Here is a 19,103-nt window from a genome sequence, read left to right on the forward strand (position 1 = left end):
AACTTTGTACCGACTCATTCTCACGCTATCACATCTACACTGCTTTGGCTGCTACGAATGTTGGCGCGTGCCCGTTAGGTAGAGTTGATAGAGCAGAACCCTCTTACGCTCCCAGGTCCACCTGGGCCCACTCGCCCAGCGAAAACTGTTCACCAAAATTTACCCAGGGGTATCCGTCTTCATATTCTTTAGTCAACGTTGATAATACGTGAAACTGCTAATACCCCCAAACCCGCCTAAACCCGCCCAATTGCTACAAAAAATATCTCAGAGCTGTGTGTCTGTATATATCTTCAATCAAAGCTGATGTTGCGTCTAACTCTATTTTCGTGATCAAATTCTGTTTAAACTCGAGGCTCCATCAGACAATGTTAGTCACACATTAACTAGGAGTGTATTCCGAAATATACTTGCAGTACTCATAGACATATATGTCTATGGCAGTTCTGCACGTACTGGCAACCGCGTTCCGAAATCACGCGATAGCGTACTGCCGCCAGTCAGTGACGTCACCAAATTTGTGACGTTCTTGACGCTACTGCGGCTGGGACGTGAGGTAGTTGAAGTACTTGAGAGATGGCCACGTTCTCGGTGTAATTGGAAAGTAGCGTTCCGATTTTACTGCGACTGGCTATTCGGAGTAAAATCGGAAAGCAGTTCGCAGTTGACTGCGTGACGTCACGGTCGGCAGTACCGAAAGTATATTTCGGAATACACCCTAGGGTTTTTCGAGACTAGGCTAGTGCTGCATGATGTTGGCAGCTTTGAAGTTGTTCATGACCCAAAATTCGGCTACTTTCAGTCGACGCTCGTTGTAACCTCAAAACATTCCGATTTGTTTAGAGTTAAAAGCTAAGTTATGTTTGAGGTTGGACCCATGTTTATACCTCAAGTTTATGTCAAATACTGTATTTAATGTGTGAAACATGTCAATCTACCTTTGTAAATTATGTTCCGTTTTATTGCTGGAACATTTTGGACCTGTCGTGCAAACTGTGGGTGACGATTTATTGAAATACGATCGAAGGTCACTACGAGCTATAAAAGCAGCTGTAAATCTGCCGCTTAACAAAGTACGGCGTCGTCAATTTCAGATAATTTGGAAAGAAAGAACGTATTAATTGGAATTAAATCTTATCCCATTAATCTAAACTCTTCTATTTATATACAGATCAAGGAGGTGATGTGCGTTCTTATAAAGTATGGATTTGTTGAACACAGCAAAAATGATAAACTCAACGAATATATTATTGTTCACGAGCGAATTTTGATGATCCTGCGATATCCAAGGTATCATGCTCAATGCTTTGATTAAAATAGCTTCAAGTTATATTCGATTTATTGTCCTGTTATTCTTTTCAAACTAAACTTCCTTCAAGGTACATGTTTTTCGTCAAAAGTTTGCTGGGTGACGAAGCTGAAATTATGCTAGAGGAGCTATTAAGACGAGGCTATGAAACAGCTTCGAAAATAATAGTCAAAACTTACCAAAGAGAGAAGCAACTATTGAGTGAGCGATTGTTTTTAAAAGATTTATTCAACTCTTCGTTGTTTGATTGCCATATGTACATGTAAATTCTGTAATTTTTGTCAAATCATCAGGTGACCGCCAACAACCGGTGGAAATATTGAAAGAAAAATTTGAGTCACTGGTCAAGCATCAATTTTTAATGCGTTCCATTATTACGCCAGCTGCTCTAGAGGACCCTATAGATTTAAATGTAGAAAAGCTTGACTTTAGTTTCCCAGATCTTAATCTCCTGGCACTTTCTCGAATGGCCAATGGCATCGCAGCAAACCCTGGAGACAATAATATATATTGGCGCATTAATTTCGACAGATTCACTCAAGATATCAGGTAACAATTCAAAAACCGCGAGAAATTATCAACTTGCATGAATAAAGTCATTTGCATTCATTAACTTTCTAATGAGACTGAAGTTAGTAATGTTAGAGTAACCAAATATTGAAATAAACGTCCACATTTCACAGCTTCATATCAACTGACGGAGTTCAATTTACCAAATACAAGTTTGTCCGTCTGTATTATGGTTTATTAAATTCCAGAAAATTTCAATATTGCAAAATAACGAGTTTTTATGAAACTGCGTTGTTACGATAACGCTAAGAACTTCAACCTCATACTTTATCGTGGTATATTACATTTCAGGGATCAAATCATGGTCTCTGCTATCACTAAGCGTTTTGATGACAATGCCGGAGAGCTAATGAGGCAAATGCTGAATCTAATGTACTTGCGCACAGCTGAGTGGAGGGCAACGTCAAATCCTATACCTTACGTGGAAATAAAGGATGCAGTTAGAAAGTTGAAATATCCCATGTTAATTCAACACCTAGATCAATATTTGTGCCTTATTGGTCAGTAAATTATTTTGATTATTGACCTGATATCAGTCATTGACAACGACCATTCAAATAGCATTATATCTTCAGAATCTTGAATCTCTAATTCCAGAGATATTAAATGAAACGAAAAAAAAATGAAATCGTGTAATTGCAGAGGAAGATACTTGCCAGTTTTTAAAAAGGGTTGGAGATAGCGGAGGTGGACAGTTTAGCATAAACATGAAACAAGCTTTCACACAGTTAACGTGGACTACTCTGGAGAATATCGTCCTTGAACGATTCGGATCAAAGGCTGCAAGAATATTTAGGTCAGTATTCAACATATTACCAAACAGCACTCATATAACGTGTAAGTAATAAGATGTTCTGTCGCAGATTGGTACGTACAAGAAAATACGTCGAGCAGGAACAGATCCAGCAGTTGGCGATGATACCTGCTAAGGAAGCTAAGCATTTAACGTACACGTTGCTGCAGGAGAATTATATCCATGTACAAGAATTAAAGAAGACGACGGTTTCGAATGCCCCGACAAAAATATTCTTCCTTTTTCACATAGACCTTGATCAGGTTGTCGGAATGGAAATAAGTCACTGCTATCATGCTCTTTATAATACCATACAGCGGCGGGATCACGAAAACACGGTGAATAAGAGGATGATTGAGAAACACTTGCGGGTACAAACGCTCACCAGTAACTTGAAGGAACATGGGGCCACAGAAGAACAGTTAAACGATGTCGGTATTTTGATGGATATAATTAAGTCTTTAACCCGATTTTAAGGAATGCTTATTAAGCTGAAATTGATTTGTTTCCCGTTATATTTACAGATAGCGGAAATGATGACCCCGTCTGAAAAGTTAGAACTGGGTAAAGTACAAGACATAATTAAAAAACTTGGTGCCAGCGAACTACAGATAGATGAAACGTTATTTTTGTTGACAATGTATTCACGGTATCAAGAAAAATAAAAACTTTGATATTCAATCACGTTGTTTGACAATGAGACAAGAATAATGAACAAATTTCATGAAGCCAGTGACCTCGGCGATCCAAGAGAATCTCGAAAGATGACTACCATTGGTAACATAGAGAAAACTAGGAGTTCTTCGATGGCATTCTCGGGATCCAAATATTTTTTTGTTTGTAAGGGCGTTCAAATAAGATTCCAACCCAATGAAATGCGCATAAACACATAAATACATTATACTGTAGATCAAAGCGATGTAAATAAATGAACAAGAACGCTGGTAAGTTTCAAGTAAGTGTGAGAAAATAAATATAACTGTTCAACTGTTCGTTTTATAAATAACCAAGAAGTTTAGTGACTTCATAAATTTCAAGACTTATACGCTATAGTTTCGTTTACGTACCGTTTGTTTTTCGGAAAATCTCGGAATCGTTACATTATTGCATCACGAGCAGACACATCATATTGCGCGCACAGACATATTATTGCAGAAAAACTTTGGCCAATAACTGAAGTAAAAAGGTAATAATAATTATTTACGACAACCGATATAACATATTGTTTATTTCATACGGGTATTTTATTAATATGTAATAATAATAATAATAATAATAATAATAAAAATAATATTAATAATAATGATTACGCATCTAAAATACTAACAACAAAGAGTACCTAACTTTTAAATTATTACAATAAATATAATGATATATCTGTGTGTTTATTATTATATATATATATATGTACACATATATATATACAGATATATATATATATATGTATGTATGTACCGATAGTACTGCTGGTACTGCTCTCCTAAATATCAGGATACAACAGTTCAGCATTTGAGTGTCGCTATTAACTGCTGGAAAGGTCGTACTTTTATATAAGAAGTACCCGAGATTGGGGTGGAAATCTGTTAAAGATTTTTCAACGATTTCATATAATTGTGACTGATTGAAACAAAAATAATAATAATAATAATAATAATAATAATAATAATAATAATACATTCATCATGGATATGTGAACCTTGTCGATTCGGTAATTGAGAAACATAACATTCGTAAGTGTAATATTATTGTTAATAAATCTTAAAAATTGCAACTCATGCGAGAACCGCGTATAATAATGACTTTTATACATCGCACCGTTACAGGCAAATTATCATAAAAATAACGTCTTGTTGCACAATTAATCGGCACTCTGTGAAACTAAACGAGTATAAAACGATATTATGGGCAATCAATGCGGATAATAAACGCTGTGCGTTATGGCGTTTATGATTATCATACTCGACTAGGTATTCGTCGCAAAACGTGGATTTTTTAACTATACTTCATGATAAAATATAATTATAGGTATATATACATCACGAATCTCATCACTCGCCTGGATGCAGAAGCGATTATTTTTCCGGCGTTTTCTTGGATTAAATAATATTCATTATTATATCGTCCACCCAAACACTATTTTACCGGACAGTAATTAATACTCCCGTAGGAACAAATCAATTGTAAATTCTATCTATGCATTATGTGTGCGCAATTGTATGCAGTGATGAAAATCTAAACATGGGTTTCAACAGATATCAAGATTCAATTAGGATTAGCTGCGTTTCACATAAAATCCGGATGGTTCAACATATTATATTAATAGTAATAATAATGGCAATAGTATTAATGGTAATAATAATAATAGTAATAATAATAGTAATAATAATATGTTTTGATTTTGTGCCTTTGATTTATTCGTTTTTTGTTTTTTGCTTTATTCGTAAATATATATATATATATAGATAATAATATATATATAATGTTCTTTTCTCCCTCTACAAGTATTACAGAATTGTAGATTACGAGTGAATTATTATAGTTTATCGTAGGTGTGCAGTGTTTAGATGAACGTTGGAACGTAGGTATAGATTCCTTACACGGTGACCAAACTCAACAAAAATTAAAGATGGATCTGATGCGTACATACCTATCACGTTATTACTATTTATAATAAATGTTCAGTATTCAATTTTCGTACCTCGACGTTATTTCCATTTATCCAGTCAGACAGCGTCTCTATTTACATATATACCATACGTGATTACTTTTTCTATTTTCCTCTTTTCCCCTCTCTTGTACAATCCTCCGCGCAACTGTAGATATTATAGATCTATACGTTTTTAAAGATAATTATTATACATCCTAAAATTAAGTCTGATTTTAGATGAAGCATCATTACTTTGTTTCGTTTTATATAGGTACGTATATACGAATTATTGGAATATCGAGATGGTTGTTAGTCAATTTTTTCTTTCACGTTAGTTTATACGCACAATAATAACGATCAGTACTGTAATTGGATTTAAAATTTATTACGAGATAGATTCTTTTACATTTCGCAGTCGCGTCTGGATATTTTCATCCGTACGCGATATTATCATTACAAGCTGACCAGTTGAAGCGATAACCTGTCATGCAGGTATAAAATTGTGACGTAAATTAATAATATTAAAAAGAAATTACCGATGTAATTGTTGCGCGACATTTTACCGCCAAGAATTTAAACGAAATGCGATCGACTCAATTTTCATAAATTATCTCGTCACTGATCGAGATGAGATAGTAAGTATATATATATATATATTAACAAAATTTGAGGAAGCAGTGACAGCAGTTGGGAAGTCCTATATAAAGAATAATCCATTAGCATATCATCGGATCTATCAGCCCGTGGACGATATTTATAAAAAAATATGTATATGGCACATTGGGCAAATAAAATGTAAAGACGGGCGTAAATTCTGTTCTTTACTGTATCCATCGTGTGACTACGTAATTATTTAGTTTATAAATCAATTACCGTTCCGTTCATTCGTTTCCTCGACTCTTAAACAATGTCAGTTGGTTCAAATTTTTCAATGTTTGTTTGATTAACTATAGCAGAAAAGGAAAAGAAAAAAACAGAAATAAATCTCCAAATGAGTCGAAGATTACTAAATCACAAAATTGATAAAGGATCTATAGATGCGTACGTAAATACTGTATAATGAAATGAAACGGTTATCGCTCATATTAGCAAGTAAAATTGGTCAATATTTATATACCTCTAAGTACATGTAAGCTATGCGCAAGTGTGATTTGTTTTTCTTTTTTCATGGAAATGAATAATTAATAGTAATTAATTACAGGTATAATTGTGTGTTAGTTAGAGGAGGGGTCTAATAGTTAATCGCGGTTACCCGTGACATACACACATATATTATTATGTCGTTTTCTGCGATGAGTTTGTAAAAAAAAAAAAAAACAGATTGTTTTCTTCTTCATTATTATTATTATTATTTTTTTTTTTATTTATTGAGTATTCGAGTATCATCGAGTCTGGCATCTGACCATCCAACCTTTGCGTTGTCGTCTAGACTGGCACATATACAACCTTTTCTACCCCTAGAGTTATTAAAAGACTAATTAATAGCTTACAATAACAACAATGATAGTAATAATAATAGCAATAGCAATAGCAATAATAGTAATAATGACATGACTAATAATAAAAATAATAAATGTAATAATAATGGGTTTCGTATTTGAATTAACGATATATTCTATGAACTATATGTATATATGTATCTAAAGTACTGTATATATATATATACATACATACATATATATATGAATATGTATATGTACATATATATATACATATATATTGATAATTACACGTACGGCTACGTAGGTACATCACAATTAATATAGTTACACTGTACATTAATGATATTGACGCTAATATCGCGATTATATTTTTATATCTGTATATAATATAATATCCGTATCATTGTAACGTGTTTCCTTACGGATGAAAATGCGAATTTTCATTATTTTTTTTTTTTTTAATATAGATGCATACATACATGTATATTTATAGGTATGTCCGTACATGTATGTACGTACCTGTAGGCATAATAATTATGAGTACGAATCCGTTATATATATAAAATAAATATTATTATAAACATATTTTTAATTTTTTTTTTTTATTTTTTTCTTATTTCCTTTTAAGCTATCCTATCTGTCGACCCAAAATGTGCATCCGTGCTGCGGCTGATCCGAGTGTTTTTGACACGAACCGGCATCAGATTGGTTACATCTTGGGGTACAGATATATCAAGGATACTGGCTCTCTTTGTAAAATTATATTAGGTACCTTGTATATAATTGCACTGATTATACATGTATATATATATATATAATATATAATAATATATAATATATCATAAATAATAGAAATGTACGAACGAAAGAAAGGAAGAGAAAAATAAAGGAAAGAGAGAAAAAAATTGGAAAAAAAAAATTAAAAAAAAAAAACAGCATACATTTGTAGTTAGAAGAAAAAAGAAACAGAGCTGAGAATTAAAATTTGTTACAAATAGTAAATGGATATTAGTTTTTCATTCGCCAACGCGATCAGGGTGGCACAGTATGTATTTATAGTGGCAACAAGAAGATTTTAATCGAACTTCAACGGGATTACGGGTGATTATTGTGAGCGATTCGACCCGCCCCACATGCAAGTTCGTTTCTTCTCGAAAACTGTTATTTGGCACATTAGTATTAGATATCACATCAAGTTTCCGTCGTCGCCATAATCCGCCGGACCTTCTCCTTCGAGGAAAAAAGAGCCGCCCGAATCGAGTTTACCTCTACGTAACACGTGCAGCAACGGATTTGCGATTTTTATTTTACGCCTGGTTGGGCTTCTCTTGAAATTATCAGACCGTTAATTTAGAAATGGTAATATCGTCTATCGGAGAAGTGGTCGATGTTAGAAAAAAATAAATAAAAAAATTTTAAAACTGGAAGAATGTCCTTTGAACGGTTTCTGCTTTTTTTGAAACTCGTCGATTCGTCGCTGAGGTAATTTTTAAAATCCGTTATTGCATTGTTCTGGGTCATTGGCCGGGACGCGAATACGATTTGATCGAACGAACGACAGTACATAGGTATGTACGGGTAAGAGTTAAAAAACACAAAGAAAAAAAAAAAAACGGAACAACAAAATATAAGTAAACTAATAAACAAGAAGGTACGCAAAAGGAAGATCGTAAAAAAAATACACACACATATATATAATATATATATACATACAAATTAAAATTGTAAAAGGGTTCGCTCGCAAAGATAGAACGATACAACATCATCATAATATTCAACAGATAATAATTTGAAATTCATCGATTGTTAGTCTATACCGATTAATAAATAGCACTAATAATAATATCAATAATAATAATAATAATAATAATAATAATAATAATAATAATAATGACAATAATAACCGGGATAAAAAGAATAATTTAATAATAACAATTTACTAAAATTCACACAACTCATCTCTCTATTTTTCTTTCTCTCGTTCTCCAGTTTGTTTCTATACATATAACCTGCCTTATAATTACAATAATTACCTACTATTACATAGTTTAGAGTAATATTAAAGTCAATAAATTAATGATGCAAATACTATAAGTACTAAGTGTGCGTGTGCATGTGCGTCAGTGTGTGCGTGTGTGTGTGTGTGTGTGTTTCTGTTTATATTATTATTAATATTATATAATAGGTATAATATTATAGCGTATAAGCCGTTACAGGCTGTAAACGCGTGTTTGTGCTAGTACGGATCTGGCACGCTTTGCTCGGCGTTAGACCGATTCACATTAACCTGCCTTATTACATGGAAACTGTTTAATACATATACATATATAAATATAATACATGTTCAACGTCGATGAGCGATCTCCGTCAAAAGTATATGCCTATTCTCCTCCCTCTCCGTTGAAAGAGAGAAAGTGAGAAAGTGAGAAAGAAAGAAAGAGAGAAAGAGAGGAGAAAAAAAAGAAAGAGAGCGAGAGAGACAGAAAAGACAATTGTTAAAAGTAGATATACATACGTGTATGGCGTGTATTAGGCAAGTGTGCGCAGATTTGAAAGTTATATAATACCTAAGATGCGCGAATGAGGAGTGTGACGATGTGAAGTGTTATAGTTACAATGCGAAACGATAACGTGTCGCTTATCCGTCTGTAGTTTTTCATCGATTTATTTTCATGTTCATTCAATATGTGCATGCAGCCCTTTTCCTTTTGCCAAAGTTCAAACCTGGATTAAACGAATAAAGAAGGGACGCTTGATATGAGACCGGACTCTTCTGATCCGTCATCAAAATCGTACAAGGTTATTAGTCAAAATGAATCATCATTACGAATAGGACTGGGAAGAATTAGGAACAAGATTTTTCTTTTTCTGTACGTGATCTATATGGAAACCCGGCAAATATAACATTCTGGGATACAAAGTAGTGCGCTTTGGCAAACCAACGGAACGTTATATTACGATTACCAATATTACTACTACTATTATTATTACTGTTTTTTTAAGTTATTATTATCATTACCGTTATTATGATTACCAATATTGTTATTATTATCATTATTATTATTATTATTATTATTATTATTATGTATTGCGCGCACTTATTTTTTTTTATTAAAACGCCTCAAAGTGCTAATGCTAGGTACCCGATGCAGTACTCTAGATTAGGCGATTGATGTGTCAAGTGATCTTATAACGTTAAATGTTTAGAAAACTCAAATAAACGAACCATTCTATTTTCAAGTTAATGTTATGCGTACGTTTCTTTCACCTCCCGCTCCATTGGCTACCTTTTCCTGGCTTGAGATTGAATTCTTCAAATATTGCAGTCGTTTTTGAAGGCAAAAAAAAAAAAATTTCAAGTTTTTAGAAAATTATCTATATCACTGCCGATAAGCCAAAGGTTTCGAAGTATAAGATGTCAAAGTAATGGATTATCTTTCTAACCAGTTTGTTTCTATATGAAAAAGACAAAAAAAAAAATGTCAAAGCGAAAATTTTAAAACACTCGTCAACTTTGATTCCGGATAAATGAATTTGAAACCAGACACAACCATGTTCGAGAAACGGTAGGTGAAAAAATATCAGGTGCGCAGTGTTTCTTTTTTCACTCTCATTTTTCTCTCTTTCTATTATTTGCCTGACAATCTGTAACGCTCGGAAATGTTTCAATTGTTTTTCTAAATTTCATTGTAATAAATTGCGTGTGTTTTATTTGTATGTATGTATAGGTAGGCGCGGATCGATATTCGATATACTTATAGCTACGTTATAAAGATGATTTTACATCGCCTAGGTAGTACGTTGCGTGACATACAGTACAGCGCGTTGTGTGTAGCATATACGTATACGTAGACGTACATACAATATATAAATATATTATATATATCTATATATATAAATATATTATATATATCTATATATACGTCTCGAGACGACGTCGCGTTTGCCATTTCATTTCTGCACCTTCTTTCATCGGTTTAGAAAATTGGTTGGAATTTGATTATCGATACCTATACAACGGACGTCGCGACGATGTAGTTCTTCCGTCCAGTCGATACATTGCACATATTCACCTCGTCGATGATGTACACCAAATCATACTTTGAACGCGTTACGATACCAAACTTCCAGCTTCATACTACCAAAGCGAATGGGACCGTTCCTCAAATTCGCACGCAGACAACATACCTATCGTACAGTCATACCGTTAAGTAATCTTTGCTCGCGACCCTGCGTGCCATGTAGATGCAAAATATGCGAAGAAGCCAGTTCTCGATGGCCAGTTGAATAGCTTCTTCCTTCCTACCTTTCTTCCTATCTTCCTTTCTTCCTTTCTTCCCTTCCTATCTTCTTCTCCTCTTTTCCGTTCGCCGTGACACGTTCATACACGTCCTTCGGCGGCGGGGTTGGCGATAAAAGAATAAATAAACCCGGCCCCAGTTCGAACCAGGTTACCAAAAGAGTTCGTGGGCAAGTCTTGCGTTAGCTCCGGGTGGCCACGAGGGCTGACCCGGAGCCGCGGCTCAATCCTCGTCGTGGTGCCGCGGACTGACGTCGTAACCGCCAACGGACCCCGGGTTCTCGGGGGAAAAGTTCATTATGTCACTCGGGGATAGACTGTCCTGGGGGTAGTAAAAGGAACCGTGGTCCGAACTCGGACCGGGGCCCCCTCCGTTGAGGAGCGACGCCGGCGGCGACACCGACGGCCTCGCCGAGGGACCAGGGTGTGGTGACGTCATTTCCGATCCGACCGGCGACAGGAAGCCCATGTCGGGACCACCGCCGTCTCGGTGACACCAGAGCTGCCTCATCTCCTGCCGTCGCTGTCGCATCAGCGACTTGTACTCGGAGATCCGCATCTTCTTCCCGTCGACTATGCATGTCCTTTTCGGACGCGGTCTGTATCTGTAGTCCGGGTGCTTCTCCATGTGCAATTTCGAAAGCCGAGACTGCTCCTCGTAGTACGGCTGCTTCTCCGAATTCGACATCGCTTTCCACCTCGCACCTGTAACGCCAAATTTACACATTTTTCACGCACGGGAAAGTGGCTGAATATTATGAATTTCAATCACGAATGCGAAGAGGATGTAAACTATCGAAGAGAATCTGTCTCCAAATTTAAAGTGCCGTGTAGATTATGCGATAGCCTTTTGCATCTCACAATCAGTGGTCAAGTATAAATTTGCAGTAATCGAAGAGTTTCGCGTTTTCACTTTTACCCGTCGCGGGAAACGACGAGACTGCGGAATGATTCTCGAATGACGAAGAAAGTAAAATTAAAATAGGCAAAAGCGCCGTTGCACTCACCGAGTATTTTCGATATGTTCGAATTGTGCATATCCGGGCACGCCTTGAGGATTTTCCTCCGTTCGTCCTTGGCCCATACCATGAACGCGTTCATAGGTCGTTTAATATGCGGCTTGTTTTCACCGTCCCGTTTCTGCTGCCTCACCATTTTCGCTAAATATAAACGAGTAGGATTATTTTTAACTCGTCGAATATTGAAAGAATTGCCGAAGAGCGCTTCGATCGCACCAAGAGACACGAGAAGGTGAAAAATAAATAGCAAAAAAAAATAAAATAAAATAAAATAAAATAAAAATGGACCATGAAGTTTCTTTCGATTAGTTTTTACAGGATTCAAATATTAGCACGTTCAATCGTCACGTTATTTTAATTTAAAAACAATAGTTTTCATTATCGACTAATCACCTTTTTCTGTTATATCTTCAGGAACCTTGTAGCCTTGCTCTCGTCCCCACACTGTAACAAAATGAACAATTATGCGTTTCGACGAGATTTAACTAAATTGCTGTTAACCGTTGTGTGAAGCGATCGTTGATCAACGAGAACGAGTAGAAAAGCGAAACGAAAAGAAAGAGGGAGAATGAAAGTATAAAAAAATATCTCGGTCCAATTCACGTCATACGCAATAATTTTTCTTTGAAAATTAAATGAACATATATATATATATATATATATATATACAACGTATGCAATACGTTATATGCGAGGATGGCTGCAGAGATAATAAATTGTAAATTTTGTCGTCATGCTGCAGGAACAAAGTTATGCTGCAGTGAATCATCCCAAACAGGCGATCATATACAGACGACGTTACAACGCATGATGTTTCTTCGACACGTGTGGTCCTGATAGATATATATTTCTTTTTCATTTTTATTCTCCATTTTTTTTTCCTTCTTCTTCTTCTTCTTAAACTATAGATAGACCTATCATTGGCTCTAGTTCTCGTTCGGTACGAATCTCGTACGTAGAAATAGACGTTTTGATTAGAGCCAGCCCAGCATCATCCTGACGCCCTGTCCTATGGTATATTTCAAAAGGCAAGAGAATTAGGAGAACGGTACAGTTTATTTTTAGATCACTGCGACTACAGTATCAAGTGGTTAAAGGTCGTAGACCTTATAACCACAATCTTGAAATTTCTTAGCGAACTCGAGTCGTTACACGGTTAAACGACCACTTTCAGAGGAAAATAAACAAGGAAGAAACGGAGAACGAGTGAGAAAAAAAAAAAGAAAAAAAAAAAAGAAACGCGGAAAAACACCTTAATATACACAAATCAAGACTGTTGTTCATCCCGTATGTAACAATCATAAATTTGCTTAATATATAACATTTGCATAAGAATCGCTCGATGACTTTACTGGGCTGCGAAAACAAAACAAGGAACAAATAAGATTTTCACCTTCGTCTTTAGATTGAAAAAAAAAAAAAAAAATATGACGCATTCTTTTTCTTTCGAAACGCTGAGTTTGCCGAAAGACACCGCCCGTTTCGTGATAAAAATGTAAACCTGCAGCTATGATCGGTGACGCCATCGCTCACGGTTTAGTCACTGTATAATATGTATAAGTATACGCATATGCATATAATGCGCATACCCAACTCTTCCATAACACATACAACGTGAAAAAAAATGAAACAAAATGAAAAGACGAACAACCGAGTGTAATAAAAATAGGAGAGAAGGGATAAAAAAAAAGTGACTGAAAACAGCACTCACTGTGCGGAGATGAGAGGAAGTCCTGCTCCTCCTGCGACGGATCCTCCCGACTACCCGAGTGTTTCATACCCCTCTGAGATTGCGGTGATGGAGGCATGCCGCCGGCACTAGACGGCATCCCGTAGATTCCGTGCATGGCGAAGTGTTTCTCCGCGGCCGCCGCGGCCGCCGCGGCGGCGGAACCGCCTCCGGATTCCTCTTTATTCATCACCTTGCCCACTGAAACGTCAACGTCAGAACGTTGCAGCGTATATCGATACCTATGTACAATGTGTACATACATCCATCTCGAATAGAGAGTTAGAGAGAGGTAAGGCAAGCCGACCGTCGAAAGTTGCGTATATCACAGGCGGTAATTTTACATACATACATATATATAAGTGTAAGTAGTAAAAATAATTATAATCAGAAGGAGAAAAATAAGAAGGAAAAATATCAGGATGACCGTCTTGCTCGGAACGACGTTCGTAATTTCACAACGACGAAACCACATCTGGAATCCCGCGTGCCGAGGTTCCTCAGAACGGAATTCGTTCGCTCATCGGACATCGGCGTTGTTTTATCATTATGATTATTACTTCCTTTACTCTCCTTCTTTTCCTATACATTTCACAGTTTCGCCATCCTTTTTCCCCTCCTCTCTCTCTCTCTCTCTTTTGCCAGATTCAAAGTGGCAAGTAACCACCTCTTTGATCTTGAGATAGCACGTCAAAATTGTATACATAAAAGTGGTGGTGGGCCTCCCGCACCCGATATACTATACCAAACCAAACCGCACACCCCACGTTATCCTCAGAATTTTCCAGCTACAGCTTGCGCACAACTTATATAAATTCATTTCGGCTTAATTCCGTCGCGTACTTTACGCAAGTATAACGCATAATAAACTACAAAGCCGCAGGATTAACCGGAGTAATGATATGTTGCACGTAAATGACTGTCTTTTCTGTAAAAAAAAAATAAAAAAAATAAAAAAAACTTGAGCTTTGATCGAAGCCAGTAACATGGGTAACCTGCTATAATAAACTTAACGCTTCTATCCGCAGTTGAAACAACAGCTAGTGTAGGTTCGGTATATAGAAAGAGCAATACCATTAGCTAATCGAACCGAAAGCAACCATCGACCATCCGAAGCCAATGCGTGCACTCCGGCACCCAAGATACCTTACATGCGGATTCGTCAAATCGTAAATTCGTACTCACTGGAGGAGAGGGTGCTGAGATGCGGCGGAAGTCCGCCGTAAGGTAGACTCGGCAGGTATCCACGGGGCATCTGGAGGCTAGAATGGAAGAGTTTCGGTGCCGTCGCGGGCAAGGGTTGCTCCTGATGACCGCTGCTCCCGGCCCCGGTCGAGTGGGAGTCGCTTCCCGGCGAAGAGGAGGCCGTCTGTCCCGAGGACTTTGGCTTGGTAAGGTTCAACGGGGTGTCAGGATCCTGGTGCGTCGGTGCCGCCGGCTGCGAGGATCCGGAGCTCGGCGTCGGCGTCGGCGAAGACTCCTTCTCCATCTGCGTCGTCATCTGCGCCAGGTGCGCCGTCGCCCAGGAACTTGGACCGTCTCGATGCCCGCTTATCATCTGAAACAACAAACGTTCCAAGTTGTTTATCTGGTTTTCGTTATTCGCTCTGAATCCGGTGTTTTTCATTTTGCCGCGCGACGCGGTGACACGGACACACATGGAAACCACCCTCAGGATGAGTCGATCTCCTCCTGCGCTCTCGTTTCAATATTTGAATCGATTTTTCCAAAATAAATTTTGTTGCATCGCGACGATTTATCGTTCGTAGCTCGTCGGCTTGATCGATCGAATGTATTAATTCATCGGTGGAAATTGCGTATCGCGCGCATCGTGCATCGCAGTTACATGAGTTCACATTGAGAGAGGAGTAGATGTGGGTGTAACGATTTTGAAACGCATCTAGGGTGCGCACGGCGGCGTCGTGACATCTGGAGATCTTTTATTGACACAAAAATACCAGCGTAACCGAGTCGGCCTGACCTACTCGTTCGGTAGGAGGCGGAGGCGGAGGCGGAGGAGAGTCTTCCTGTTTCAATATTATCTCGGGAATACCGTGCGTGCAGCGAGCGCGTCGCGAGAATTATTAATCCCCGCCGAATATACATATGACCGTGTAGGACTGTGGAGGAGTATCAACCGACCACGCGGGCCATACGAGGTCGTCATACTCACGTTGGCTATGGAGTTGATATGCTTGTTTCCCGTCATCGCCGTAGAGGTTGGCGGCGGCATGGAGGTCACGGGTAGTCCCCGAAGCTGCTCCTGAAGAAAGGGTAGGAACATGAGGGTCTGAGGCCCCGGCATCGTGACCTGGCCCTTGCTGATTTGCGCCTGAAGCTCCTGGATGTTGTGCTGCATGATGTGCTCCTGCTGGCGCTTGAGGTGCTCGGTTTGCAACCGTTGCATGTCGATCTGCTTCTGGGTCTCGGCGTTCAGGTGCGGAGGGTAAGACTGAAAGAAGGCAGAAGGAGAGACGTTCCGTGAGTGAGAGACGGCGAGAGAGAGAGAGAGAGAGAGAGAGAGAGAGACTCGGACGCACCATGAATCACCTGAAAGCGTGATAAAATGTAGCCGCACGTCGTTTGCAGAAGTACCCGGATGCACGCGGCTGCAACGCTCGACCAAAGTTCCGGTCATCTAACGGCGATCAGAGCCGGGCATACTTCATTATTCATTTGCGAGGCTCGCAGTTATGCCGATGATACGTATCCGTGACAGCTATACCGCCCACAGTGGCTAAATTTAAATAGGCTCACTGCCAGAGGGTTTCATTCACATCCACGTCCACGTAGCCGGCACACCGACGCGCGCATTCGTGGACCGGCAGCCTCGCCGAGTTTGCGTGGATCTCAGTATGCGAGATTCCGCCGAATATCCACGCACACCGCAATGCCGCTCCGCTCGCGCATTCACGCCAACTGCACCGGCACTGCGCCTAAATTTAGCCAGGCAATTACCGAACCGGTAGGTATGCCTCTCATAATCGTTGCCCGATGCCGTGCCTACTCCGACGGCGAAATGTATCATCCTTCCACGACCCGGGTACCTCTGCCCGACGTGCGATTCATTTATCACACGCGCGGGTCCTTCTTATTCCTGCTTCCGACCCAATCCGAGGTCCTTGGACCGCCTCGCGAGCTTGCGCTTTGCGCGTTGCACGCGGACAGGACCAAGGATTGGACTCCAAAGGCTCTCGTACATCTGTATCGTACACCTACGAGCAGCTCTGCGATGCCGAGACGTGAAACGGTCAAAGTACCCGGAAGGAGGATCTGGACTGACGCGACTTTGTGGAGGTGGGATGATCGTCGTCCGGGCGACTAGTGAGGGATGAGTTTGCGCGAGGTTTCGCGTATACACCCTAGGCGTGGTATATTTTCGGACATATCTTTATTAGATGTTTATTATCTGTTTACGGACCGTCCGTCCATGGTCGCCTGTACGTGCCTCTAGTATACCCTTTTGATACCGTGGCACCGTCAGAGTTCACAGATAAACAAATTGCATGTTCGCTAGCAGACGGGTTTCTACCGAGCAATAATATTAATAAATAGCCGCGCGTGTATTCCCGGTCCGCCGGATATTGTACGCTGGAAACTCGGACCCGTGCGTCTCATTCCTCGGACTCTGTAATATATCATGCCGTCTCTCTTATTCTTCGCTCCGTTCGGCGTTCGTCAGGGTCCTCTGCTTCGCCACAAAGGCGACTTTGTCTCGGATATCGTCCCCGTCGACGTGCAGCGGCAGCTTCTACGTTTGTACGCCTGGAGTTATCCTCCTTATCGCCGATTCTTTCCCGCCGCAGCTCGATCGTTCAACCTTTTATAAGAGACATACCGACGCCGTTGTCGTCGCCCGGATATCGCGGGCTTCTGTACAGTATCTTCCCACCAGACTTTGATACTCGGAAATCGAAATCGAAGCCCTTTAGTGCCGCCGGTACCGTACGGATTATACGCGACGACGTTTCGTCTTGATCAAAACGATTATGGATCGGTCGATTCGTTCGCCGCGATAACTTTCTTTCCATCGTCGTGTAATTGGGAAAAAGAAATGAAATTGATCGGCGTGGAAAAATCTTTGTTCCGAAACAACGCGGTCGCGTATTCGCTTTGGAATACCATACGACGAATAGGAGGAACGACAAATTCGCAAGATTATAACTATTGTGGTTTAATTTTGGACCGTAAAACGCGAAGCGGCCAGTTGGCCGGCTCGCAGAATATCCTGCATCTGTTCCCGACCGCCCGAGTTTAACTTGTAACGTACGTGCGTACTTTGGTCCATTGCCTATCCTCGTACAGGGTTACAGCTTCCGTTGCGCAAGATATTTGTCATCTTTCGTTTCTTAATTTCTCACTACTTTTTCCAGCCATTAGGTACCTCGTGACAGACGATAATATCTCCGAGATTCTAACAGCGACCGAATGACTGAATAATATTACACCGCGTGTTTTCTCTTCATCTCTTTGTCATTCTAACGCTGCAGGCCTTAACGCGCTCTTCCATAATGCGAAATGAAAATTTCAATAGGGTATTTATTATTCACTGTCAATGCTGAGGGCTGGCTGTGCGGTAACAATGCGTGCAGCAGGAGAGCATGAAAGGGCCAAGAGCAAATAGAGTTGCGTGAGGGGGAGAATCAAACAGTAGCATCTGTGACCCGTACGAGGTATTCGATACAGTTGGATGATGGTCATAGGAATTCATTTGACACGAAGCGCGGCCACGTGCATTGTAAAAACTCTATCCAAGTACTTACTTACATCGGGGTCAGTAAAAAGGAAAAATATTTATACCGGTACATACTAAGAATATACATGGATTGTCCGCAGAAGTGAAGAACCTTTGTAAATGTCTTAGTTTGCAGGTTTGCACTTTTTGCCGAAGAGCATATTGAAATCGACTGTAAAAACTACCGATCTTCGTGCCCTAATTTTGTCTATTCTCAACGAAATCGAACTTTAATTGTAGATGCCGGCGATCAGAGAATTAAGATTAAGGTAAAGTGTATCGGTTATTGACACGTTTAGACACAATTATTGACCCTTTTATTTGCCAAGGCACAAATTGTGAATTCCTCGATGAATAGAATCAATTGACAAAGGGACGATGCAAACTTATTTTTTTTCGTAATTTTAGAACTAAGGATCGAACAAATACGATCAAAAAAAGGTCAATAACTGGTACCGACACTTACCTTACACGCATGTATATGCATGGTAGACAAGAATTTTTTAGCATCAAGGAATACGGACAGGTGATTTATTTGTGTCTTTTTTTCCATCCCGCT

The 19,103-nt window shown here is 39.2% G+C and overlaps 2 protein-coding genes across 4 annotated transcripts in view; one reads left to right on the forward strand and one right to left on the reverse strand.

Moving 5' to 3' along the window:
- The first annotated feature begins 675 nt into the window (after positions 1-675).
- On the forward strand, positions 676-3,353 carry LOC124184551 (DNA-directed RNA polymerase III subunit RPC3). The gene is made up of 8 exons (XM_046574367.1): positions 676-1,073; positions 1,172-1,290; positions 1,380-1,510; positions 1,603-1,858; positions 2,171-2,379; positions 2,522-2,675; positions 2,743-3,103; positions 3,197-3,353. The coding sequence occupies exons 1-8, from the start codon at positions 927-929 to the stop codon at positions 3,335-3,337; spliced, it is 1,518 nt and encodes a 505-aa protein (XP_046430323.1). The 5' UTR covers positions 676-926; the 3' UTR covers positions 3,338-3,353.
- Positions 3,354-3,892: 539 nt separating this feature from the next.
- LOC124184549 (transcription factor Sox-5) overlaps positions 3,893-19,103 on the reverse strand; it is a 139,336-nt gene continuing 124,125 nt past the window's right edge. For all 3 annotated transcript variants that reach the window (XM_046574366.1, XM_046574365.1, XM_046574364.1), the window contains 6 exons: positions 15,983-16,261; positions 14,995-15,367; positions 13,792-14,010; positions 12,474-12,524; positions 12,069-12,221; positions 3,893-11,766 (listed from right to left, as the gene is read on the reverse strand). In XM_046574366.1, the coding sequence (XP_046430322.1) occupies positions 11,285-11,766; positions 12,069-12,221; positions 12,474-12,524; positions 13,792-14,010; positions 14,995-15,367; positions 15,983-16,261 (1,557 nt within the window). In that variant the 3' untranslated portion in view covers positions 3,893-11,284. The remainder of the gene's footprint in view (positions 11,767-12,068; positions 12,222-12,473; positions 12,525-13,791; positions 14,011-14,994; positions 15,368-15,982; positions 16,262-19,103) is intronic.

The sequence above is a fragment of the Neodiprion fabricii genome, chromosome 6 (genome assembly GCF_021155785.1).
Source record: "Neodiprion fabricii isolate iyNeoFabr1 chromosome 6, iyNeoFabr1.1, whole genome shotgun sequence".
In the NCBI taxonomy this organism is placed as follows: domain Eukaryota; kingdom Metazoa; phylum Arthropoda; class Insecta; order Hymenoptera; family Diprionidae; genus Neodiprion; species Neodiprion fabricii.

What these genes read in the sequence shown, in the direction of transcription:
- LOC124184551 (XM_046574367.1), top strand. Translation starts at nt 927, where the DNA reads ATGTCAATCTACCTTTGTAAATTATGTTCCGTTTTATTGCTGGAACAT. An exon ending in ATGATCCTGCGATATCCAAG is followed by an intron (nt 1,291 to 1,379) that starts GTATCATGCTCA and finishes ACTTCCTTCAAG; the next exon opens with GTACATGTTTTTCGTCAAAA. An exon ending in AGATTCACTCAAGATATCAG is followed by an intron (nt 1,859 to 2,170) that starts GTAACAATTCAA and finishes ATTACATTTCAG; the next exon opens with GGATCAAATCATGGTCTCTG.